Consider the following 26,373-nt stretch of genomic DNA (forward strand, 5'->3'; position numbering starts at 1 on the left):
TGATTTTCAATCGACTCTGCCTGGCTATGTTCATGAAAAGTTAGATACTGAGATAATTTAGTTTATTTTGAGTGTTTAAACAATTTATTTCACCTTTTATTGATTTATGATTGTAAGATTGAAAGAACATATTCATGCCTGACAACTTGTGCAATTTGGTCTCACTCTGTAAGTTTTGATATAGTTGTGTTCTTAGGGATAGATATGTTGTGAAAAGTATCCATAGGTATTCAAATAGGTCTCTAATGTTTTTGTTTTTTTTAAAGTTTAGCTGCTTATTTTTTCATCAGGGTTGCTTACTAAAATTGATTAAACATCTTTCTAAGTTCTTAATTATTATAAGTATTATTTTTAATCAAAACTGTTAGGAATATAATTGCTTTTAATGAACTTTTAAATGATTTCCATTGTAAAAACTTAATTTTTATCATCTGCAAAGCTTTCATTTTTCAGTAAATGAAAAAATTATATTCTGTAGAAAATAAATTATTATTATTTTCAAATAAATTTATGTGATGCTATGTATAATTTTAAACTTCTTAAGTTATGTACTGTGTGTTTCTATTATAAAGATTATTTTTTATGAAGAAATTTTATATTTATTTATGCATTAAATGGATAGTTTTAAATTTTTTTCAAAAAAAAAAAAAAAAAATTAAAGTAGTATTTTGACTTTAAAACTTTGGAATGAAAGCTTCAAAAGAATGTCAATCCCTTATGTTTTTAATTTTATATAGTAACTCCAAAATAATATAATATTTAGATAGTCTTTAAACTACTAAAAATTGATTCAGTCTTTAAATTGGTTTCGAAACTGCTCTTGATTTAGCAAATTCTTTTTCTATGTATAGACTGTCTTAATTTTTTTTCCTTTTTAGCAAGCACACTGTGTTTGGGCGTGTCATTGATGGTCTCGATGTTGTATCGGATATTGAAAACATAAAGACTGATCAAAGTTGCAGGCCCACAAAGGAAGTCAAAATTAAAAACTGTGGTGAACTTGTCCGAAAGGCTAAACAAAAAGGTAACTTTGTTTATAGTTATTAATTAATTGTTACATAAAGAATATAAAAAAAATTTTCAAAGTTTTTATTTCTTAGTATATTTCCAACGGCAGTCATATATAGAAGAGCTAAGTAGATAAAACACAAAAGCCATTAAGGACTATATCATGCTAATCACTTGATAAAGGATTATATTAACTAATTTAAGATAAAGTATAATATTTTGGTGTGGATGAACTCCAAGTAAAACAGTTAGATTAGGAAAGTCAGATTTAAAATTATGTCACATGCTTTAATGTGTAATTTTAAAGGAAACAAATTTACCCTTGAAAATCAGTTATGCTTGCATGTCTTTTTAAAATAAATTTTTTTTTAATTCACTGCTGTGTCTAATATATATGTTAAATTTTCAGAATGTCCAACCTTTATGCCACCTAACCTTAGTTGATTGATCCAACCTTACTTTTTGTTTTAACTTTGAAGTACTGCTTTCACATCTACTTACTTTGTTCCTATGCTTTTTTTTTTCTTGAGTTTTTCTTCGGTTTTTATCCATTTAAAAATTTGCGTCAGAATTAAAAACCTAAAACTTCTGTCTCCAAACACTGAAATTCAGAATTGTGTATTTATAGAAATTCAAAGAATAACATATTGCGAACATAATTTTTAAATGGCATTGAAATGTTAATCTGTTTATTAATTTTTATAATAAAAAGATCAAAATTTTTATGATATTTTTAGAAATGTATTATATAAAGACGAATGCCATCGTTTATACTAAACTTGATTAAAATAAATTAAGATGCGATGAGTAAGCAAAGAGAGTTGGTGTGCACTTCAAGTTAGGCCTTTAAGTTTATATTTAAAGCACTGGGTCAAAATTTTGTTCATCAGTTAATCATTCAGGGCAAATTGAATAACTTTGCATTTGTTATTCAAATGAAAAGTGTCTGTGGGAGAGACAGTCACGTCCAATACATAGCCTGTTTATTACAAGTGTATGTAAATATATATATATTTCAGATTCAGATATATTTCAACACAGTAAAATTTTATCAATATGTGTAATATTACGCAATGACTGAAGTTTTTTCTTAAAAATATTTAAATATCTTTCGCCCATTATCAAAACAAGAGAAAAATTTGTAATTTATGAAACTAATTTAAGGCGTGCTAAAAAGCAATTTCTGTGCATATTTTATTTTCTCATAAAGTAAACTTAACAAAAAATTTTAATTGATAAGGAACTCAAAAGGTTTTTTCTTTAATTTAAACTGAAAATTATGAGAATATGAACATTTAAATGTGCATTTTTTTCAAAAACAAGTATTTGTTAAAAAATGAGTTTTAAGATTTAAAATCAATTTATTAATATCTCCCCCAAAAAGACACCTTTTTTTTGGAGGTTTAACCAGTAACCACTTCAATTTAACCTGTTGAGAATAATCGTATCAAAGTAAATATTTGTAATACTCATCTGAATTACACCTATAAACGCAGATATTTTATCAGTGTGTACTTATTATTTATGCAGTGAATTAATTGTTTTCAAAATGGAAACTGAATAATAAGGCAGTATTTTCAGGGGTGGCTGTGCTCATTAGCGCTTAGCATCCTTTTAAAAGAACAGTTCCTTTTTTTTTAAAAGGTAAAACAGGTGCTTTGTTAAAATGATTTATTTTACAAAAATAGGATTGTTCACTCGACCACTAAAATATAAATATTTAGATTTGAAGTCAAATCATATTTCTTTTTGAAAGCTAAGGTGGTGGTTAACAGGTAGAACTATTCGCTTGGTATGAAAACAAATGCATGTTGCTACTTTTCATATTATGTTTTTTTATAAACCACTTTTAATGGCTGGGCAATAATAGGTTAAAAATGACTCTTAATGAAAATTTTTGTTTCTTACTGTTCCTATAATATAAATCAAATAGTAAAATAATCGAATCCATAAATAATATTTGTGTTGGACTTATACACTTTGAGAGTTTTGATGGCATTGCGACTTTTTATTTATTAAAAATTAATGATATTTGCTTTTATTCAAATCATACTTAAAATTGTCTCCATGATAAATCTATGTTGCTTACACTCAGTAGGTAAATAATAGATTGACTGAGTGTTATATTTTTTTCCTTATTTAATAAAAACTCTTCCCTATTTCTAGAAGAAGAAAAAACCTAGTCATATGATTAAAAAAGGTTTTAAAAAAAGTTAACTTTTTTATGTTTGACATGCCACCATGACTTTCTATGAGTTAACTTAAAGTATAGTTCTGCAATTTTTAAAAATAGCAGATTAACAATATAATCAGTTGCTATGTGTACATTTCAAGAAATGCAAGAATTTATAACATTAGAAACATAAAATTTAAATAAAAAATTCTTTACTTGAGCAAAACTCTTTATTGGATCATAGTTTGCTAAAAAATATTTCTTGGTAACTTTCTAATTCTACTAAATTTCATGTATAGAAAAGCGTCGAAGATCCGTTGAAAGTTCTGCCTCTGAGGCAGAAAGTGAAGAGAAAAGGTCCAGAAAAAGGAAGAAAGAAAAGCATAAGAAACACAAAAAAGAGAAAAAAGAATTGAAAAGTTCAAAGTGAGTATAATTCAGTGCAGTATAATTAATTCTTGAATTAATATATTACCCTGTTTTACATAAGCTGATTCAGAAATAATTGTTATGTACTGATTCACAATCTTTACAGCTCTTATAAAGTGGCACAATTTTTCTTAAGTTGATCATAAAATAAAACATGAAATATCTCTAATTTATATTAAAAAAATTTTTATACGTAAGAAAAGTATTTTTCTTAGTTAACAATAGCTGAAAGTGAAAATTAGAATAAATCTGAGTATGAAATTACATAGTTGCTATTATTTAATGCAGGCATTTTCAGTCCTAATTGAATGCTAAGCTTTGATAGTTTAACTATAACCCTTTTTGTTTCAAAATTCTTTGTCTATCAATAGACAGAATAATTATAAATATGAATATTAATTGATGGATAAAGAACATTCATGTTTTAAATGGGGACTTGCTTTTAATAAAAAGGGTCCCAGAAATATAGAAGTCCTAAGGACCCATAGTTTCTAATGTATTTCAGAATCATTGTTTACATATTTTAAGATCAAATGTCGGAATTCAGTTTAATTTTTTTGTATAATGTCTATTTATTTATTTATTTTTTAATTTCAGTGTGAAAATTCATTATAAAAAAACTATGGTTTTTATTTTTCCACTTTGTCCATATTTCTTTTAAAAATACAAACATTTGAAGCATTTGTTCATCAGATAATTTTTAAACAGGGTTCCCACGGTCCTTGAGAGTCCTTGAATTTTTTTTTTGCTAAATTTCGGTCCTTGAAAGTGCTTGAAAAACGTCTTAGGTCCTTGAAAAACTTGATAGGTCCTTGAAAAACTTGATAGGTCCTTGAATTTGTCCAATACTGCCGGCTGCCCTTTTTATAAAACACCCGTTCTTTCTGCTTTGTTCCCGAGCTCTCTCACATGGTTTTTAACGCCACCGTTTCTAACCGGGCCTAGCGTCTTGGTGTCTGCCAAACGTGCGGAGCACAGCAGACAATACGTTCGGGGCGAGACTCCACTTCATCTTCTGTCGCATATGCTTAGATCTTCTTTTTTCTTATCGAAACTGGAATACTCTCGAATTTCGTAACAATATGTACCTTGTAGTTTTCAATAAATTTGCCGTTTTACCATCCGCACTTGTCCTTACGTTTGCGTCATTTCAAAACTTTATTGTAAAGCGTATTCGCAAAGGCACGGCTTCGTATTTGTGTTATGTAGTTTAGACTAGTTATGCCTGGGAAGTGCTATTTTAATCCCCAATGGATGGATAATCAAGCTTATAAAGAATGGATTTTATCGATGCCCGAAAAGAAGTTCAGAGCCAAGTGCGGATTATGCATGAAGGAGATCGATATCGCGAAAATGGAAGAATCTGCTCTGAAATCACACATGAAAGAAAGGTAAAACAAAAAAGCAGTCTCATGCCCTGAGTTCTCTTTTTCCAAAGACATCAACATCTTATTCATCTGGTGTAAATACTCCTTCAACATCGTGTGCCCCATGTGAAACAGAAGCTTTAGTGACCGAGGTAACATTGTCTTCTTATTTGGTCAAAAGGAATGTGCTTGATGCTGAAATTCTCTGAAGTCTGAAGTGCATCACTTGTAATTATTCATGTAACTCCTGTGAAGGGATTAGTAAATTGTTCTCCAAAATGTTTGCTGATAGCTGTATAGCGAGACAATTTTTTTGTAGTGCCACAAAGTGATCCTATTTGGGCTCCTTTGGATTGGCACTATACTTCAAAGGGATTCTTATAAATGAGCTGAAGAATGTTGATTGCTACACTGTACTCTTTGATGAGACGTTAAATCAGTCTCTACAATCTAAGCAGATGGACATTATGGCAAGGAATTGATAATAAAGTTTGCACTAAGTATCTTATCTCCCAATTTAAGGGTCATGGAACTGCAGAAAATATTTTGTCCTCTTTTTACAAATGCATGGATGATGGTTAAAAGCTCTCTAAAATACTTCAATTATCCATGGATGGACCCTATGTCAATTGGAAATTCTATTAGAAGCTTCAGTGCGAATTAAAAGAGAAATATTCCCACCAGGTCATATTCATTGGCAGTTGTGGATTACACATAACGAATAATGCTTTTAAACGTGGTGAAAATGGGATATGTTCCTTCTAATTTTTATTTTCAGATAGAATTGTTGCTGCATAACATTTAGAGAAGGTTGTGTAAATTATGGATGAATAATTTCAGAAACGATGTTTAATAGAGGAGAGGAGGGGGTTATGGAATAGTCATGGAATATGGAATACCTAAGATTTAGCTCTGTCTTTCATGCAGCCTTCACATGGAAATACACAGGATTAAAGGATTTCACCATTAACACCTCATTACCATTAGTTATAGATTGTGCTGAAAATGGTTTTGTGAATTAATATGTAAAACCAGTAGGGTTGTTTTTAAAAAAATATAAATTTTAGTCCATAATACATATACTCTGTTCTCTCTATATAGGCAAAGCAATTAGATATTATATTTGAAATTAATTATTGCCACAACAAGCATTGTTGCTTCCAGTAAAATAGAAGAGAATAATTTTTAAAATTGGTCTTAGATTAAGGTCCTTGAAAATTTTGTTGAGGTCCTTGAAAAGTCCTGGAAAGTCCTTGAATTTCAATCTCATCATAGAGTGGGAACCCTGTTAAAGCATGTTGATTATTTAAAAGTAATTTTTTAATGTATTAAACATATGTAAATGTCTTTTTTTAATGAAATTTTCTGCTAAAGAACTTGAAGTCACTTTTAATTCTGAAGAAATAAAATTTTACATTAAATATATTGGAGTATTTCTTTTTTTACTTTAAAATAATTACTGCATCAGCATCTTTCTGATCTAATTTTTTGTAACTTTAGTTTATTGTTGTTGTTTTGCATATAATATGAAAAACTGAAGTCATTAAATAAACATTAAGATGCGTTAAATGAAGACACTTAGAGTTGTTCAATTAATTTTAGTTTTACGTTATTATTTACATATAAAATTTTGCTTTATTAGTTCAATGCTAAATAATTTTCAAAAACAAATGTTAAAAATTAAATTTCGTATATAAAATCCCACTTAAAATGAATCTAGTTAAATACCCTGCATTGTTTTCTTGTAATTATATTTTGCTTTTATGTTTGCTTACTGTTTTGTGATAAATAACAACTTAGGTTCAAGCTCAAGCATTTCCGGACTGTTCATAACTGTTGTTCTAGTTATAAATTATTTTGTTTATTTAAATTATTAATCAGTGGTATAATTTTATTCTGCAACAATGTACTTAAAAAAATGGGCAATAAAATAACAAGAAATTATTCCAACAAAATATGCATTCCACATCTTATGAAAATTAAATTAACTTTGAGAATTATTTTATTTTGGGTAGTGGCTGTAGATTTTGCTTTGATAGTTATATTATTGTTGTATGATTAATAAATTAAATAATGTGAAACTAAGTTTTCTTTTTTTTAAAAAAAAAATTTGCAGTGCTCCTTTCAAAGAATCAGAAGATACTGGCTGTATGGTTGATCCTGAAGAAATACCCGAAGTCCCTGCAAATAACTTTTTATTAAGACGAACTTCTCCTTTAGGGGATAGCAATAGAAGGTATTCTTTTTTATAAATTCCATTTTTTTAAAGTTTTGCTTAAAATTACTTTTATATAAAATAACATAAAAATGAATGTTTCAACGATTATATGCTTTTGCAAGTGCTTTGTTTCTCTGATAAAATTAAGATAAGAGGGAGAAAAGCTAAAGTTTAGAAAAAATCATGATTTTTAGTAAATATGAATTTTTAGATTTTTTTGCACAATTAAGCAATCATATAATCAAGGTTGTTATAATAATTAGAGTGAAGATTTATTTAAATCAGCCGTCATAGACTTTGCTTGTTGCTTATTCTTGTTGCATTGACAAATCCAAGTAACACGGAATTTTTGATACAAAAGATTGTAAAAGATTTTATGTTGAGGAAGTTTGTCTAGAATTTATTAATAAGGAAGCTTAAGTTATGTACTAGATATAACTAATTTTAGTTTATTTCATTACTTGTTTAGTGAAAAATCAACCACCAGTTGATTATGGATATCAGAGGTTAAATGAGAATTTTCTTTTAAATAAGTGAAACTGAATTTTAGATCCTTATTGTTCTTTATTTAATTGAACAGACTGCACAAATTTTGATTTTTTTGTTTTTGAAAAAAAAAACAATGAAATTTTTTTTTTATTTTGAACATATTTTATTATTTTAACATATTTTTTTATTTTATATTTATTTGACATATTTAATTAAGAAAATTTACATTATAATGATGTGCATTTTCATAGTTATTATTGATTGTGTTTTTTTATTTATTTTAAAAGTTGAAATTGCATATTTAATGTAAAAAGTCAAATTTCTTTGTTATTTACTTTAACAAAACATTTGTTTTAGCTTCGAATTGGTTTACTAGTTTTTTTTTTTTAGGCCTTTAAGATATGATTTCTAATTATATAAGATAAATGCCAATTTTGATTTGATGAAAATTTTGTTTTAGACCAAATCAAAGAGACTCAGTTAATTACATGCGGCCATCAAGATCTCGTTCTGGTCGAAAAATAAAAGGAAGGGGCTTTATGGTAACTAGTCTTTTTATTCTTCTTTACTTAATCTTGTTTTATTTTAGAATTTATACGAATTAAATATCTTTTACAAAAAAAATTATTTTTTTGAACAATTCCACAGTTACTTCACTATCCTATTTTGTCTCACTAAATATTGCTATAAATCATTGTCATAAAATTTAAATACAGAGATTTTTTTAAAATATTTAAAAAATGAAATATTTTACAGTGTAAGCGCTAAGTTGAGGTTACATAATTTCTAGATTTCAGTCAGCTCAGTCAATCTAGTTACATTTATATAAGCAAACATAAGTTCTTCCCCAGATCTGTTCTTTTTAGTTTTTGTATTTGTTTTTTCTCATTTTACTCTTACTTTTTTTACCATTTTCTAGTTATTTATTATTTTTTCTAAAATGTGTTAAAATAACTGTACTGCTGAAAATTTTCTTTTATGTTCTTTTCAAAATGTCTAAAAGCTACTTGAACTGTGTTCTAAATCCATCGATTGATAAAGATTGAGATCAGTTCCTGGTAAATTAGAACTTTTAAAGTCACCCATCATTTGAATCAATTATTAGATCACTCATTATTAGATCCTTAATTTACTTTGTAAAACTATCAGTATTATAACTAAACTGACATAGGTAATTTTTTTTCAATTTTCATTAATAGTTTTATTTTATGTAATATTTAAATCTTATTTATTCAAACAGTATTTTTTATTATTTTAAGACAATATGAACATAAGTTCTAATTTTTTGTTTAACCTATATTTCCTCAACTTTTTTTGCAATCTCATATCTATCTCAATTTTTTTGCAATTTTTAAAATGTAATTAAGGGATCATAAATATATAAAACGCTAATATATAAAATTAAAAAGGATAATAAATATAAAATATCATAAATATTTTATAAAAAGCTTTCTTCAGATTTCAGTTACTATTGAAACAGGTTAAAAAAAAATTTTCCACCAAGATAATTTAGTAAGAGTGCAAAAAGTTAATTCCTAGTATTTCATTGCAAGTATTAAATAATTATTTTTATTGCATGTGTCTTGTACACGGTGCTTAGCGTTATTAAAAAGTGCTTAAAGGTGCTTATTTCTGATTTTCAATATTTAAAAAAGCCCTTAAAGGTGCTTTTTTTCATTAGGTGTTTTTAAAAAGTGCATAATTTTTTGTTTTCGAAAAGGAGATTTTTTTTCTTTACCATGTCGATTTTCGCTACATATTATGCAAAAGCGTGCTTTTCACATTGTTCTATTCAACGTTTTCACAATTCATTCAACCACAATAGATTTCGGGCTACCATCGGTCCATAGTGTATAAAAGCCAGGGTTGGCAGGTTTTTGACATGTGACAGTTTTTGACAGTTTAAACCATGGTTTAAACCGTCACGTCAAAAACCTCACTGTCAAAAATGTCGAAAATGTCAAAAACCTATATTCATATGTGAAATTTAATTAATACATAAAATTTATATATTTTTTATAAAGGATAGTGTTTCTAAATATGTTCTAGAAAAAATAAATTTAAAATTTTGACGAAACACTTATATTTAGAATAGTAACCAAAATCTTGTACTTTTGAAAGCTCACATCTATTGTAATATTATGTATTCATTTTCATGTGTTATTGAAAATCTGCAATGATATTATTAAGAAATTTATTTATAACCAAATTTAGTGTATAGTATAGATTATACTAAAAATTAGACATTTTTAAAGATAAACATTAGCAGTTTTGTACATTAGACATCTTTTAAAGAAAAATCTTTTTAATATTCTTTTAAATCTTCTTAATAGTCTTTTTAACATAAGACAATACAAATTTAAGTGCTTTCTGTTAAATACACAGAGTAGTTAGTGTCGATTTACAGTATATTTAGCCTATTAATTTACTATGCTGAAAATTTAGTTTATCCAAATACTTGTGAATTTCATTTTGCTGAATACGATATAGTTTTGTTGAATATCTAAATATTCAGCTGTTGAATAATTACTTCTTGCTTTCAAGATATGCATTATTTGTATTCTTAATACAAGTGGGGGGAAAAATTAAAGAGGCAAAAATTGTTTTAAAATGATAAGTGTAATAATTATAAATAAATATAATAAACAATATGAATTATATTTATCATTATTCCCAAATATAACTACTTTTAAATTCAAATTAACATACTGGATAATAAAGATATTCGGTATAACATAAATTTTTTTTTTCATACACTTGTATCAAGTTTGTATTTATACAACATAACTTGTAAGTTCCTTATAAATATTAGTTACTAGCTGTACCCTGCGTGCGTTGCAACGCTTTCAGTTTGAATTTTAATTTTGTATTTAAGTGTGCAAATGAGATTTGCGATTATGATTTGAAATGCAAATTTTATTTAATGGTGAAAAAAACCAGTGATAGTCTCAGCAGTTAATTCTCTAGGATATCGTTAATGCATTTTCAAACAGACATGTATGGTGATGCACACGGACCATGAAACATATTTTGGACAATGATCTGAAATAAGACAGGATCTATGGCGACATCAGGAATTTCTGCTGATATCTAATCAATTTGGCATGGTGGGATTTTTTCAATAAGCCAAATCAAAATGTGTGCCTGTGGCAATCCTCTTTTTTGCCATTCAATAGAGTACATCCAACACCGTGTCTCTCTAAAAACATGACGTTTCACAATGAAATCAAGTAAAGATTTTAATTTTTGTTTGAACACACATACTGTAATATCATGACGATCCGATGATGATTGTTCTGGTAACAAAAGCTCTTTAATTTCAACCCAAGCAGAATTGCATGCAAATGTAATAAATAAATCTGGGAGCCCATATGCGTCATTGCATCCTGTGAGTATTCATACATGTGCCTTGGACTCCCTGCAAATGTAGTCGGCAATATAATCATTTTCCCCACATCATTAGGATTATCGTTACCATCATTAATTATTGCATCCCGTAAAAGAATGTATTCTTCTGAAGGTAATTTGGTTTGATTTAATTTAATATACAGTAGGCGTTCAGTTTAAATTTTTTGCATACATATCGACAATGTATTGATGAAATAATTGTCGACATATTAAAATATGATTTTCAGCGTTTTGGCAATCATTAATCTATAAGCATAAAAACTCATTGCACTTGCTTTCTTATTGGTTTTCTCGCCTGTTTGCGGATTTCTCAATTTTATGTTAAAATAATTTCCCTCCTCTCCTCACCAAAATAAAATAGGATATTGCAATGCATCATAGGATCGATACGTTTTTGAGAACTCTTTGAACGTCACCATTTCTGCAATGAAGAACTGTATCGCGGGAGGTAAATTCTCCGCCAACTATAACAATAGCCACTTCATCCAATGTTGGCGCGTTGTATTTTCCTTTGTGGTGGCCTACAGGTCTTTTTTCAGCTCTAATAGCAACTTTGTAAATATCGTATGGCATTTAGTCAAGGGCAATTCTGAACAGCCTAATTAACTGATTATGTTGATCGAAAAATTTTTGTAATGCGGTAACAATTTCTCGTTTAGTGCCATTGTTTACCTGACAGCGTTGATTGACTTGATCATTTGTGTTATCCATGAAATAAATCTGTAGAAATTTATGATCTGCGCCAGGCAATGGAAGAAGTGATCCTGCACGATGATAAATTTGGCCTTGCACTTTGAATGTTGGTATGTAATTCTCGTTCACGATACGTGTAGCACCGAATGAAGTCATTTAGAAACAAGAATTGTACCGGCGTATATTTGCCAAAAAATGTTTCGATTGGTTTGTTTGACCTTATAAGAAGATTGGTAAGGGCTCGGCAGGCGACATAAAATCTTGTAGTTTCAATATGCCTCTAGAACAGCAAATTCAAGCTGTTTCACTTTTAAATTTGAGAGCATTACAAAACATACATAATTGATCTATTTCTCCGATGATGACACTTGGGGGAAGACTATAGTTTGTTGTCGGATCATAGTGAAATGCACTGAGATTCAAATCAGAGTATTGGCAGCGTCTGAATAGCGAAATGCGTTCTCGATCAGTTTTCATTCTTGCTTCATGTTGCTCTGATGTTTCCGACGAACGGGCTTGCATAGTTGATTTGTTGACAGTCTTCTTTCCTGCTGCTCAGACGTTTCTAAGGAACGGGCAAAAGCATTCTGTTCTCGATTAGTTTCAAGTCTTTTTCCCGTTTCTCCGATGTTTCTGAAACACGGGTAGTTCTCTTTTTGCGCGCTTGAGATGTCGATCGACTAAGAGCGATTTTCTTAGGCGGCCTATTTTTGCAAATATTCTCTCTGACAAACAAAAACAAATGTAAAAGTTGACAGTGGTCGCAAATTTGCTAAACAGAAAATTCACATATATATTTTAAATAATAAAAAGAGAAATATAAATGAGATGAATAAGAAATATGAAAATTATAAAATTTAAAACAAAAATCTATTTTTTAAATGAAAGAAATAAAATGGATGAATTCGAAAACTAACAAACTAATAGTAATAACTCCTAAGTAAACAAACTAATAGTTTTCAAATGACAACTGTCACAGCAATGAAATCTTCGAAAACTATATTTAATTGTACTAACCTAAAACTACATGCTAAATATAAATATTTTTGAAAACGTGCAATTTGAAGGAAATTTGCTTTTGTCTTTATATTTATTAAACAGTTTTCACTGAATCCGTGATACGACCAATAATTAAGAAATCTATTCTCGTTGATTTTACTTGCTTGTGCTCACCTGACATAAAGAAACGCGCGAATTAAAAATTAAAGTATATGCAATTTACTTTACTTTACTTTTCTAAATGAATAGAGTTATAAGATAGAAAATATCACTGTTGTTATCTTCAAGATATCTGAAAACTGAATCGTTTAAAGCAAAATTTAAAACAATGGCTAACTTTTAACCAATCAGAAAATTCCATTTCGACTTTCGCTGATATCGCTGGAACGGTTTGTCGCAGAGTGTTCTAATGTCGACAGAAACCTTCCTCGTGCTTTGAACTATTTGTATGCCAAGTTTCATAGCTTTCTGTCGGATGGTTTAAGAGTCTATAGAGGACAGACAGACACACATTCACTTTTATATATATAGATATGTTCCTTATATGTCAAAAATGCATAGTAATAAACTTTTAATTTTCTTAAGTATCAAAAAAAAAGTTTTTTTTTTTCAAAATATAAATATTTAAAAAAATTTTGGGCAAAATTTTTCTGCACATGCATTTGAATATAAATTTCTGAGATTTTAAATCTGAGATTTTACCTTAATTTTAATTAATTCTGAGATTTTACCTTAATTTTAATTAAAAAATATTTTAAAACCTGCTGATTACCTATAGTATAATTAAATTTCAATATAATGCATGGCAACTGTTGGTAGTTTTGAAGTTTATATATTTTCTTGGCAAACTTTAGTTTTTGACATTTTTGACGGGTTTTTGACGGTTTAAACCAGTATTATACCCTTGTCATGTCAAAAACCACTTTTTGACGTCAAAAACCCAACCCTGATAAAAGCGCCAATCAATATACACGTTTGATGAAATACTTGCGAGTCCGCATGTGCGTCTATTGAGCTGAGTTCAGTGACATGCTAGCACTCTCATGTGCAACTCTGCTGTATTTTGCAAGATATTCTCAATTTCAGGCTTCATTTTCCACCCTCTAAAATTGAACCGAGAAATATCTCAATCGTGGTGGCTAATATAATCAAGAAAAGAGTTCTTTGTCAGAAACTAGTTGTTTTATCATGGTCATGTAAAGTCTTTGAAAATTATTTTGCATTTTTTTAATGTATATAGTGCTTAAAAAGTACTTAAAAGGTGCTTATTACTGTGGGAAAATGTTGTAGTTGAAAGAAAATACAAATTTTTGTTTATTATTTATTTGTTAGAGGTACCGAACACCATCCCGATCAACAAGTCGTTCTGGTAGTGAAACGCCACCGCACTGGAAAATGGCACAATCAAGACTAAAGAATATTAAAGATGTCTTGCCCCTAAAACAAGCTACTCCAAAAGAGTCAGAGTAAGAGAATCTTAATTTGCTTTTAAAGACTAAAGACTTTTATTATTTTAGTCCTCTTTTCTTTATATATCAGTCTACAAAATGAAAATTGAAATTTTTTTCTTTTTGTATGATTAAAAAAATTTCTTATTGAAATGTAAGTTTATACCTTATGAAAATTGCATTTTGTAAAACATTCTTAGATAATAGACATGAAACCTAAGCTTTTCTATGTTTATAATGATAGCACTGTTTTGCCAGGTTTTTCTAAATTTCCTAAAATTGTATAAATGTGCAGAATTTTTGTCTTCTGTACTTTCTGGACACTGCTGATAATATTTGTTTTAGAGAGGAACATTCTTTTCTAATTAGGAAATTCCCATTTAATAATTTTTTCAGGTCAGAAGACGAAGAAATGGAAGATGATGCTCCTAAAATAATAACTCCTCTTCAAAGTAGGCTTGGGTAAGTCTAAGAGAATTTGCTTTTTTACTTTTAAATATATCCTAGCTAATTATTTCATTATTTTTAATATTTAAGGGATTATATTTAATTTATTAACATTTAAGATAGTCAAAAGCTAAGGGTTCGTGACAAAATATATGTACTTTGCTCTGACTTTTGTATAGAAAGGCTGCTGTATAGAATTTCTGAAGCAAATGACTATTTTTTGTAAAGATTTATCTTTTCTCTAAAGATTATCTAATAATTATAAAGATCTATAGATTATTTCAGTTAATTAGAGATTAAAACAGTACTAATCATAATATACTCAAAGAACATCAAGAAATTTAATATAAACAGAAATCAAAGTAGCAGTAGAAAGTCACTTCATTAAATTAGTCTGGAATAAGTTGCAGGAAAGGCAGAGCAAATGATTTTCATCGATCAAAGGGTGGTACTTTATTTGTTATTTTACTATTTATACTTAATTTTTAGCAAATATTAAATGTTTAAGATTAAATTTGTTACTCATTAATAGATGGCTGAAAAAGAAAAACAAGTCAGGTTCAAAAATCAGGTTTCAGGTTCAAAAATATTCATACTTATGTATCATGTTTCTGTGTATGTTGCAACGCTGAAATCAATTACTTTCAGATTTTCCTCCAGTATAACCATTGCATAGAATATGCCACTTTAAAAACATCCACTTTTTGGAATTTTATTCCTCAACCAAAGTACTCCACTTCCGCTTTATAAAAAATAGAGTTTTATGCTTCATGTAGTTTAATTTTGGTTTGTTTGCTTTGCTTGTCTTTGAGTTATTTTGCTCAGTGATTGTAAGTAGGATGCATTTCTCTGCAGAGATAATTTGTGCAAAGTTCGAGTTATTCATTTTGCTTTTCTTGCGAATAAATTTATAAATTTACTTAATGAATATGTATGAATTTGCATCATCATTATTGTGTTGGATTAGTTACTGTCAAGAGATCTTATACTCTGTAATAAATTTGGATTTATAAAAGTTAAATTTTGAGCAGTTATGCAACAAAAAATGCAAAGAGCTTTTGAAATATTCTTTTAAAGCAGCCCATAAAAATAAATAAACAAGACTCTGTTCAAGATACTCAAAATTTTTTCCTATTATACTGAATTCTGAAAATCCTGCAATTGATCATACAGATCAAGAACTAATAACAAGATGTACAGTGAGCTAAAAAATGGCCACCCTGAATAACTTTTGATCTAATGATCAGATTTTTCACGTTTTAGCACTCAATCGTAATAGCTCGAGGGGGTGACCTCAAATGTGCTAATTAATAAGTGCAGATGATAATTGTATGTTATGATCAGTATATCATTAGTAGAAAATCATAGTAATAAATAGTAGCAACATTATTTTAAAAATATATATATAGTTGAGATGAGAAGGAATGGGGTTTTTATACAGTTGACTTATATCCCTATTTATTTTATCATTATTAAATCACCTGTAAACTTTTGTAGTCTGTTAGCATGTTTCAAAATATTAATTACTTTGCATGTAAAAGTATATTTTGTGCCTTTCTTTTAAAAGCAAAATCTATTAGTACAAAGTTTTTCTTTTGTTTAAGCGAGTGGAAATCGGGGCACAAATGAATAATTGAAAATGGCTTATAAGGCTTGGGCTTATAAAACTTTTAATAATTATAAATTCAATATATTGATTATTCAACATAAATGTTAAATATATAACTGTATAGATACCAGGTAAGAGGTATAAAAGAATTTACCTATTGCACTGCCCATTGTATACCTTTAGGGCTTGAATCAGTCTCTTTCTACCTCTTAACTATTGCAACAAGTCTACGAAACAATTGAAAAATTAAGTAAGTCTTTGATTTTTTTTGTCATCTGCTCTTCATCATGATTCTAAACTCATAAGATTTTTAGAATAAGTGTTTTATATTGTTAAATAATGCTTCTACTTTTTGTGCCATTAATGATGTTAAAAATAACTAAATTATTGGAAATTTAATATAATTTTGGTCATTATTCTGAAATTGTGAGGACAATCTATTAAAATTTATTAAACAGTGTTTTATGTATGTTACAAAAATGTATGAAAAGCCAGTGAAACTTTTTTAAAAAAGTTTATCATTCAATAATTATATATTTTATAGAATTTATTAACTTTAAAAATGTATTTAACAATTTTTTCTTGTAGCTGTCTAGCTGTGGAGCAGTTGATTGTTGTTTACTAAGTACTGATATAAATTTTTAAATATACTATTTAAATTTAAAAAAAAAAAACATTTCTCAAATATTATCAAAGCATATTGTAGTTGAATCCTATTAATATTGAAATATCTTATTTTCAGTACTCGGATAAATGGATATAATAAATGTAAATTATTCTGGCTTTTCTAAATTGCTGTTAGCGTGCATACAAATTTAAAATTTTGAAATAATTTTATAGATAAGGGCAAAACTATTGTTTAAACTTAATAACTTTTTTTAGATAAATATTCTAGAATATAGTTTTTTAAAATTAAATTTATTGTTTTTTTTTATGACTTATTTTTAGGTTATTTTTTTATGTTATTTTGTTTATTCTGTTTTTATAAATAATTTGTTTTTCTGTATAATACCTTTTTTTCTTTATCATCAATAAATTAGTTGATGTTTTATTATAACTTACCAAGTTTTTTAACATTAAACAAAAATGAAGTTGTTTCATTTTATATAATAAGTGTTATGACTAATAATAATAAGACTTATGTGTTTTATGAGGTACATAACTAATACTTTTGAAGATTTGTGTTTTTTGGTGTATTACACTAAATGAAATTCACTACCTAAATTTTAAAATTTAGCTGAAGTTTTCAACTATTATGCTATAAACGCTATATTGAGAATAGTATACAATGTAGAACAGTTAAACCCAACGGATTGAATTTCTTAGTTTTAAGGGAGAAATTTTTATCAAACTCTTTTCTTGCTATGGATACCGTTGCATTTTTAGAAAAGAAATTAAGTATATTCTTTCAGGAATTCTTAATAAAATGTTAGATTTAGTGCCAAATCCATTTAATTTGTCTGTTGAGGGTGACCTTAGTGCTTTCTAAGATTATTTTTTTGAAAACAAATTTTCAAGCTAAAAATATTTTTGAGGAAAAATTGTTTCAGAATTTTAGTTTTAAATGTGCACATTTTATCCAAAAGTTGCTAAAGGAGCTTGTTTTCACTTTTGCGTGTCTGTCTTTATGAAATATGCTTTTAAACTCTTTTACAAATACAAACAATGAAATGAATTGGATATTAAAAAAGGCTACGCTACTTTAAGTATTAAAGAATTAACAAAGAAGAAATAATCACAGGTGTCCCATTGAATATAAAAGTAGACGTTAGTGTGTCATAATATTTTTTTCTAACTATTGATGTATTTGTTTTATTATTATTATATTTTTTTGGCTTAAATTATAAGTTTGCGTTTATTATTTTTTTTAAACTTAATATGTTTAGTAATATATGAATAAATATGGGAAATATATGTTTATATTTTTTGGAAAAAGAGAATGGATCAAAATAGGTTGAGATGGACCACTGATGTATTTTAATTTATTATTTTGTAACTTGCATTTTAATTGATATGCATTAATCATGCAGAATCTTTTGAATCGTGCTTGTTATGTTTTTTTTCTTCCTTCAAATCTTTAGTTATTTATTGATTTTTTGAAAAATAACTTTAGGCTTTCGTCAAAAAAAGAAGGAAAAGATGCTAGGGCAACTCTGCAAAATCGGAGAGAAAGAAATAGAAGGTAAATTTTATTAGTGGTTTCTATTTTGTAATTAAAATGTGCTTCATTTGAATTGTAATTTGGATACAATTACAATGTATGTATAGGGAAGAAAGGGGCTAATATGGAAATAGGGCTTACGTAAAGAGCTGGAATAATTCTAGTATTAATCAGTCGAAATTACCCAAAAATTTTAATAACTTCACAAAACTTCTGAATATCGTTGTACTCTTTTGTATACGCTTGGTTCACATGTTTTTTATGATGGTATTTTGAATTATTAAGGATATTATGTTAAATATTCATGAATGTGCTTTTTACTGATTTTAGTATTCATTTTTTTTTAATTATAGGCATAAACGAACAATGACAAATTATTAGACAGGGGATAGTCTTATATCTAATATTGTCGGAACTTTGGCAAGTCTAGAAGATAAGACTTTTCAGGATAATAGGTCTTTATAGTAAATCAACATTCAAACATGAGTTATTCGATAAAAAAAAATTATGAATAGACAATAATGATAATTTTATGTAACATTTTCTTATTGGTTGAATAACATTTAAAAAACTAAATAATGTTTAGTATGATAAAATATATTTATGAAAAAAAAAAGAAGCTATAAAAACAACAACAAAAAATTTTCATGATGAAAAATAAATTTTTTTCCCCTACCCATTATTTTGTGAAAAAATAGCTGCATAGATAATCAGATAAAAGTAACATTAAAAAATAAAATTCCAAAAGTAGATTAATCCACTTAAATAACAAAAAAAGAACTAAAACAATTAACTGAATTGAAGATTTTTAATGAAAACATCTTAAATTTAAAACGATACAAATTTCATCAGGAGATGCTTTTTTCAGACACTATTAATATTCATTTTTATTAGTATTTATAGTCTAGAATCTATCCGAAAAGCAGCAAAAATAAATTTAAAAAAAAATTCTTTTACTAATACTTTTTATTAAAAAATTGTAAGCGTTAAAATAATTCATTTTAATAAATGAAATTTTTTTTTGGTTTATTTTGATTGCTTAAAAGTGCCCGGAAATGTAAACTTCCAGTGGATGGAAAATGTAAACTTCCATTTCCGTCTAAATTTCATTAAATGATGAATATGTCATATTGTTCAGTTGGTATTAAACTCTTTCTTCATGAAGGAATATCCGCTGAGCACTTAGGAAAGAGATAACTCGCTCTCTACACAAAGTTTTTCAATATTCTAGTAGCGTTTTCAGTGATGTATTTACCAACATTTAGTATAGATTATTATTTTCATTTTATTATTTTTATACTTGTAAACAAGGTTCATGATTTTTTTGATTTAAAAAAAAAAAATCAGATTTTTTTAAAATTTAAATTGAATTAAATTTTTTTAAAATTTAATATTTTAGAAGCTCTAACTACCTAAAACAATTTTTCATTATTATACATAGCTTTGAATGCATAGCAACCATTTTGAAACAAATGCATGATTGAAATTTAAAGACTAGATAAAATAGAGAATTTAAAGAATACTTGAACTATTAAAACGAAGAAGTTTCAATTACCAAACCATAATTTTAGTTTAAAATTGTGATTTTTTTTTTCCTCTTGATTTTTAAAATGACAAAATAAATGTAACAGATTGTGTTTATAAATGTAGTCATTCATCAAAAAATAAATCAATATTTAATCTATGTATTTTTATATTAAAATATTCATTTTTTTTAAATCCTATATCAAAATAGATAGTTAAGCTAAAAAAAAATTTTAAAAAAAATCTATGTACTCATTGAAATTTTCTTTCACAAAATTTTTTTATAGAAAATCTTATGATGTCAAAGATACTGTAAACATATTATGAGAAAAAATACTTAAATGTTTACTTTAATCTGTACTTTCATTCTCAAGAATCAAAAGATTTTTAAAAATGTGTTTCAAATGTGTTGGAATTTAACGCACACCAAGAAACAGGGATAAGATTTTTCCGCTTTTTAGCGGATTTCCGCTTTTTTCACTTTTATCTCTTAAATTTCAGCTTTTTTTTCAAAAATTCAGATTTTCTAAAAATTTCATTTTTTTTAATAACTATTCCGCTTTTTCAGAAAATTCATCGATTTTCAAAGAGAAGCAGAAAATTCAAACTACATAGCTACCAATCCTTTCTCATTTTTACTTATTTTATCTATTTTCTACCCTTTTACACGCAGCAGATAAGATTTTTCGAATTTTTACCCGCCCTCCAGATAGATCCGATTTTTATAGTTCAAACGACGCTGCTTCTGACAAGCCTTTTAGAAGTCCCAAGCCTGGAATCTGCTAATATCTCGATTCTTATTCACATGATTTTACATAGCATGATTTACATGATCAAACATAGCTTTTCATATTTGCGTGTTGCGATTCTTATTCACGCGATTTGAATATTGTACGTTGCGATTCTTATTTACGAGATTTAAAAATCTGATATTGTGATTCGTATTTACGTCTTTTTAAAAACCTATGTAGCGATTCGTATTCACGCAAGTTTAAAATTCAATGTGCTGATTTGCTCATGCGGTTTATAATATCAAACATTGATTTTCGTATTTATACGCAATTTTAAAATAAGGCATTGAGATTCGCATTCACGCATTCTAAATGTTATGCATCATAATTCTTATTTATGCAATCTAAAAATTACGCATCATGATTCGTATTTACGCTATCTAAAAATTATGAATCATGATTTGTATTTACGCGTTTTAAAAATTCTATATCCCAGTTTGTATTTTCTCATTTTCAAAATCGTATATCTAGTTTCATATTCATGTGATTTCAAAATCCATAATTGTTATTCATATTCACGCAATTTTAAGATCAACTATCGCGATTCTTGTAAGAAGTAAATTTTTTTTTAATTAGTTACTATAAAGGTGACTGTTTTTCTAACGACGATTATTAGTATATGTAAGTGTTACAACATCAGAGAAACTGGAAGGGAATATATTCAAAACTTACATTCTGTGCTTGCAAAGAAGAAAAAATAGGATTTGTCACAAGATGTTTGAAGATGGACTAACAACTAAATATAGCAAACATAAAAGATATAGCAAACAAAAGCAATCACTTAAAAAGGGATTTAATTAAAAAAAAATTTTTTTTGGGAAAAAGAGTTAATTAACTCATCATCAAAATTTTATTTATAATTGCTGTTATTTATGGTATAGAATGCAAAATTCTTATCAAATAAAAAACAATTATCTAAACAGTTGCTGATTGTCATGTAATTTTTCAAACTAAAGTAGCAATTTTTGTATGTTAATGAGTTACTATATATTTCTACTTCACAGTTATTGATATGTTTCAGAGGGCTGTAGTTAGATTAGACTATATGAACATAATGATTCGGTCCATTGTTAAAAGTTTTTTTTTTCCAATATAATTTAAAAAGTAATATTACTGATCTTGGCCAAAGTTACTGATATATTTGCTATGAATTACATAACAGTATTTATTAAAAGGAATGAAATATTAATTTATATTCTCATTAGTTTTAATTTGGTAGTTTTTCAAGTAGTAATTTGGTAGTTACCTGGTAGTTTTTCAAGTAGTAATTGTCTCTTATGTGAACTGAGGAAAAATATAATTTCCAGCTTTATTTTTTCAATTGGTAATTTTTTTTCTCACTAAATGTTAAGTATCAATGTAATCGATTTTATAATAATAGATTAGTACACAATTGTATGTCAACACATTATTTATTACCTTAAACTGTCTGGAATTTATTATTAAAGGGTTGCGCTTGCGTAAAATTTACTATCGTGGAAATTCAGCTTTTTTGCGTTTTAGCTAATCTCATCCCTGAAGAAAGAATTAATGCAGCAATAATAAATTTTAAAACTATTGCGGCAATTTATTTAAAATAATTTTTAAAACTAAGAAAATAAATAATAAAAGTATTAATAATTTGAAACACTGTTTTTTAACTTAATATATATATATATAAAAAATCTGTTGATTTAAATCAATGATTTTTTAAAAAAAAATCATTTGATTCAAATCGTGATTTAAATCAACAAACCCTGCTTGTAATCACAAAGTGAGAATTGCTATTGATTATTATTTTTCAATGTTAAAAAACAAGTTTTAAAGAAATTGACATTTTGTTTTAATTTTAGCACAGAAGCTGGAACAAAAGCATGCTTTTGCAGTAATAAAAGCATTAATTTAAATTTGCAAAATTTTTTTAATTAAAGCCAAATTCCATTTATTTAATCTTTTTCTTTAGAAATAAATTAAATAATAGTAAAAATAATTTCTAAAAGTGGTGTTTTATCTTTTAAATAGATTTTTACATATTTGGATTGTAATTCTGTCCTGAGTTTTAAATTAATATGTATGGCGCTTACCATTAATTAAAATGAACATTGTTTTTAATATTTACACAAAATTGTGCTTTTTTTGTTAAATTAATTCTATTTCGATTTTACGTGCTTCTTTATGAGTAAAAATAAATTATGTAATCAATTTATAACTTGTCCACATTTGCTCCATATCATTGAGGCTAGTGTAGACGGAACATCTTTTTAAAAAAAAAAATTTAGGATTATTAAAAAATTATGCATTCAATTTAGCTTATATTCTATTGAAAATGAAAATAAAAATTAACATTTTAATAATAATAATAATTAAAAATGTTCAAAATAAGGTTTTATTAAACATTTTGGAAAAATATATGAAAATTTTTTACTCTATCCCCCCTGTCCTATGTTTAAAATTTTGATGTGTTTACAGTGTTAGCAATGCTTTTAAATTCATTTTATATGTTCTTTTTTCTCATTACTTATTCTCACCCTGTGTTTATAAGCCTTCAATAATTAAAAAAAAAATCATGTGAAGAATTTTTCTTTATTTTTTGACAGATGTATGTTAATAACTCATACTGGTTATTAATTAATTAACTAGCATAATAAAATAAACAAATAGATATATTTTGTATCTGTGCAATTAAAAATTAATATCTAAAACAAAAATGTGCACAAATTTCTGAAAGATGGTGTTCTACAATGAAATCATAATCAATCGTTAAAGAAACATAAAATTTTCTTATTGAATTTATGACTGATTTTTTTTATGTATGTTTTGAACTAAATTTAAAATAGTTAATGAAATGAAATATTTTGAATAAAATGCCTCTAAAGCCTAGAATGTAAAACTTAGTTGAAATATATGAGTCAATCAAATTTTAATTGATTTAATTTAAAGTTTTAAATCTTAGATGTCATTGAGATGTAGTATCTGTTGTCCATAGGATTTTCTATATGTATATATTATAAAAAATTTAAGTTTCCTAAACTAGTTACATAATATAATGAGAAATCGTATGAAATAAAATTCTTGAGCTCCTAAAAATATTTGCAAATATACTTATATTTCAACATAAATTTTAATGAAGGATATTTTTTGATGCAGTGTAATTTGTTCAATTTATCTAATTTCATAAATTAGTTAAACTTTATAATTCATCTTGTAATTTTATAGATTTTTTTTTAAAGTTTGATTTGCACGTTACACATTAAATAGCTCCTCATGCACATAGGAATTTCAAAATGTGCTGCAACTTTATTTGCTACATTTCATGGACATTTTAGTATTCTTTTAAAATGTTAAATCATTTTAAATAAATTTTTAAGTTCATAAATACATTTTTATAAATTAGTTTAAATTTTTCAACAGTTTTTTTTTTTTATGTTAAATAGATTTTTGCAATTTTCTTATTCCATGTGATTTATTCAATAATTCTTTTGATAAGCATAAAGGAATATTTTTATTTATTAAAATAAAACTCCACAATAAAGTTGTTTAAAAAATAATTAACTAATAACTTATTTTGTAATACATACCATATTGGCAATGATATAAAAATATTTGTTTAAAAATATCACTGTCTTTAAATATAACTGTTGACATGTTTCTTAAGATGGAATTGAGCAGTTAATTGTTTATGTATAGTAACTTATGTCAAGTAATAAATAATAGTACGATGGAAAAAGTCCCAATTCTGGTGTGACAACAAGCATTTTTATATTTTATATGAGGCACTGAATTACTTTATATATAAAAATTGAAACAACTGTCAAAATTTATATGCATTACTTGTTTGAATTATTAAAAAACGTAATGAATTACAAGCCTTTATTTGTCAAAAGAATTAATAAAGTATGGAGGCAGTTTCATTCAGTTTTGCAAATTTTTTTTTTGTACATTTCTTTATCTGAATATTATTTCAAACTGGGAGATTTTATTACCCTGGTCAAGAATTGATTTGTGCTTTGTAAAGTTTTAATTATCTTTGACTAGTTAACAGTATTCACCTTAAAAATGAAATTAACATGACATGGATTTTATATGTTTATTTCAAGATTTTTGAGTCTAATTATCTTTTTCATAAATTTATAGCAGTCCTGGTCTCTCTCCGAAAAGAGATGTAAGGTCTCGTGGATGGCGAGAGAATGATGATTTTGAATTTCCCAGAAGACGACATGAAAGTAATTCAGATCGAGATCAGTCTCGTAGCTCTCCTATAAGAAGTAAAGTTGTTGTTAAATCTAGTATTTCTAAGGGTGGTGAAGAACGTGCAAGAGATCGAGATAGATCTAATAACAAAAGTATTGGCAAGAACCGATCTGAATGGTCCCCTCCTCGGCGATCTAGGGAACGTGATTTTAAAAGCAATCGTTATTCACCAAAAAGAAGCTCTGCAGCTTATCATATAAATGTGCCTAAGTCTAGTGACAAAAAGACAGATGATGCTGATAAATCTAAACGTTTCAAATCTCTAACAGATGATTTATTTCGATACTGCAAAGATATGGATACTGTAGAAGATGAACAAAAAACTCCTAGCAAAAGCAGTGCCATCAAAAAGCCTGCAAAAGCCAAGAAACCGCAAGATAAAACGAAGGTATTTTCTTCTCTTGCCGATGATTTGATGCGATATAATAAAAATGTGGATTTCAGTTCTGACGATGGCGATGCTCAAGCAAAAAAGAAAACAGCTCCATCCCTTACTGATGAGCTGATGAAGTACAATAAGGACAATGAATCCTGTTCTGATGCTGACAAAGTGAAACAATCTAAAAAGAAAAGAATTCCATCTCTTACTGATGAATTGATGAAGCACAATAAAGACTTAGAATCCAGTTCAGATGATGGTCGTGGTAAACAAAACTTAAACAAAATTGTGGAAAGTAATGCCACTGCAAATAATGAATCTGATTCTGTGAAACAGCCTAAAATAAAACCTTTGAAAACTGATTTGTTCCATTATTCCCAGCACGATGACAGCTCAGAAGATAGTCCAAATGTTAATGAGACTCTCCCTCAAATTTCTCAAAAAAGTTCTCCAGATAGTGAAATTCAAGAAGTAGGTTACATAAAGAAATCTTCTAAACGTGTCACTAACCATGCATTTGATAATGTATCTAATTTGGATGTTGCTTCTAGTGCGGAAAAAGGGATTAAGAATGAACCTCGCTTACCAGATGATTCAGATGACATGCATGATATATCAAATGAGGAAAGTTCTTTTAATCAGTCTGTTTCCTTATCTGATAATTTATCGCTTGAAGAAACTCGTGCAATACAGTTAGTGTCATCTCAATCTATCAATACAGAAAAGCCACCTAGGGATAGAGGAAGGTGGGATGTACAGGATTATCCCTTGGCTAATAATGATGAAGGCCAACAGGAAAAGAGATTACCAGTGAATGATGCTCTTCCTGCCGTTTTTGGTGTCTTTGATGGAAGTCTTGCCGATGTTGTTCCACTTCCTGATGAAGAACCCCCTGGAACTGGAACAACTTTTGTTGCTGATGATGAAAATTCTAATCAACCTGTAAGTAAAGATGTTTTTGTCTTATATTTTTATTCAATTGTAAATTTTCAAACTCTGC

The 26,373-nt window shown here is 27.3% G+C and overlaps 1 protein-coding gene across 3 annotated transcripts in view; it reads left to right on the top strand.

Annotated features, from left to right (window-relative positions):
- LOC107445353 (uncharacterized) overlaps positions 1-26,373 on the top strand; it is a 41,760-nt gene that overhangs the window by 8,884 nt on the left and 6,503 nt on the right. For all 3 annotated transcript variants that reach the window (XM_016059729.4, XM_016059731.5, XM_043043788.3), the window contains exons 8-15: positions 879-1,024; positions 3,481-3,607; positions 7,094-7,213; positions 8,145-8,226; positions 14,117-14,250; positions 14,629-14,694; positions 18,402-18,470; positions 24,878-26,315. In XM_016059729.4, coding sequence (XP_015915215.3) covers positions 879-1,024; positions 3,481-3,607; positions 7,094-7,213; positions 8,145-8,226; positions 14,117-14,250; positions 14,629-14,694; positions 18,402-18,470; positions 24,878-26,315 — 2,182 coding nt within the window. The remainder of the gene's footprint in view (positions 1-878; positions 1,025-3,480; positions 3,608-7,093; positions 7,214-8,144; positions 8,227-14,116; positions 14,251-14,628; positions 14,695-18,401; positions 18,471-24,877; positions 26,316-26,373) is intronic.

This window comes from Parasteatoda tepidariorum, chromosome 3, assembly GCF_982258835.1.
Source record: "Parasteatoda tepidariorum strain Cologne lab strain chromosome 3, Ptep-v5.0, whole genome shotgun sequence".
NCBI classification, from domain to species: Eukaryota; Metazoa; Arthropoda; class Arachnida; order Araneae; family Theridiidae; genus Parasteatoda; species Parasteatoda tepidariorum.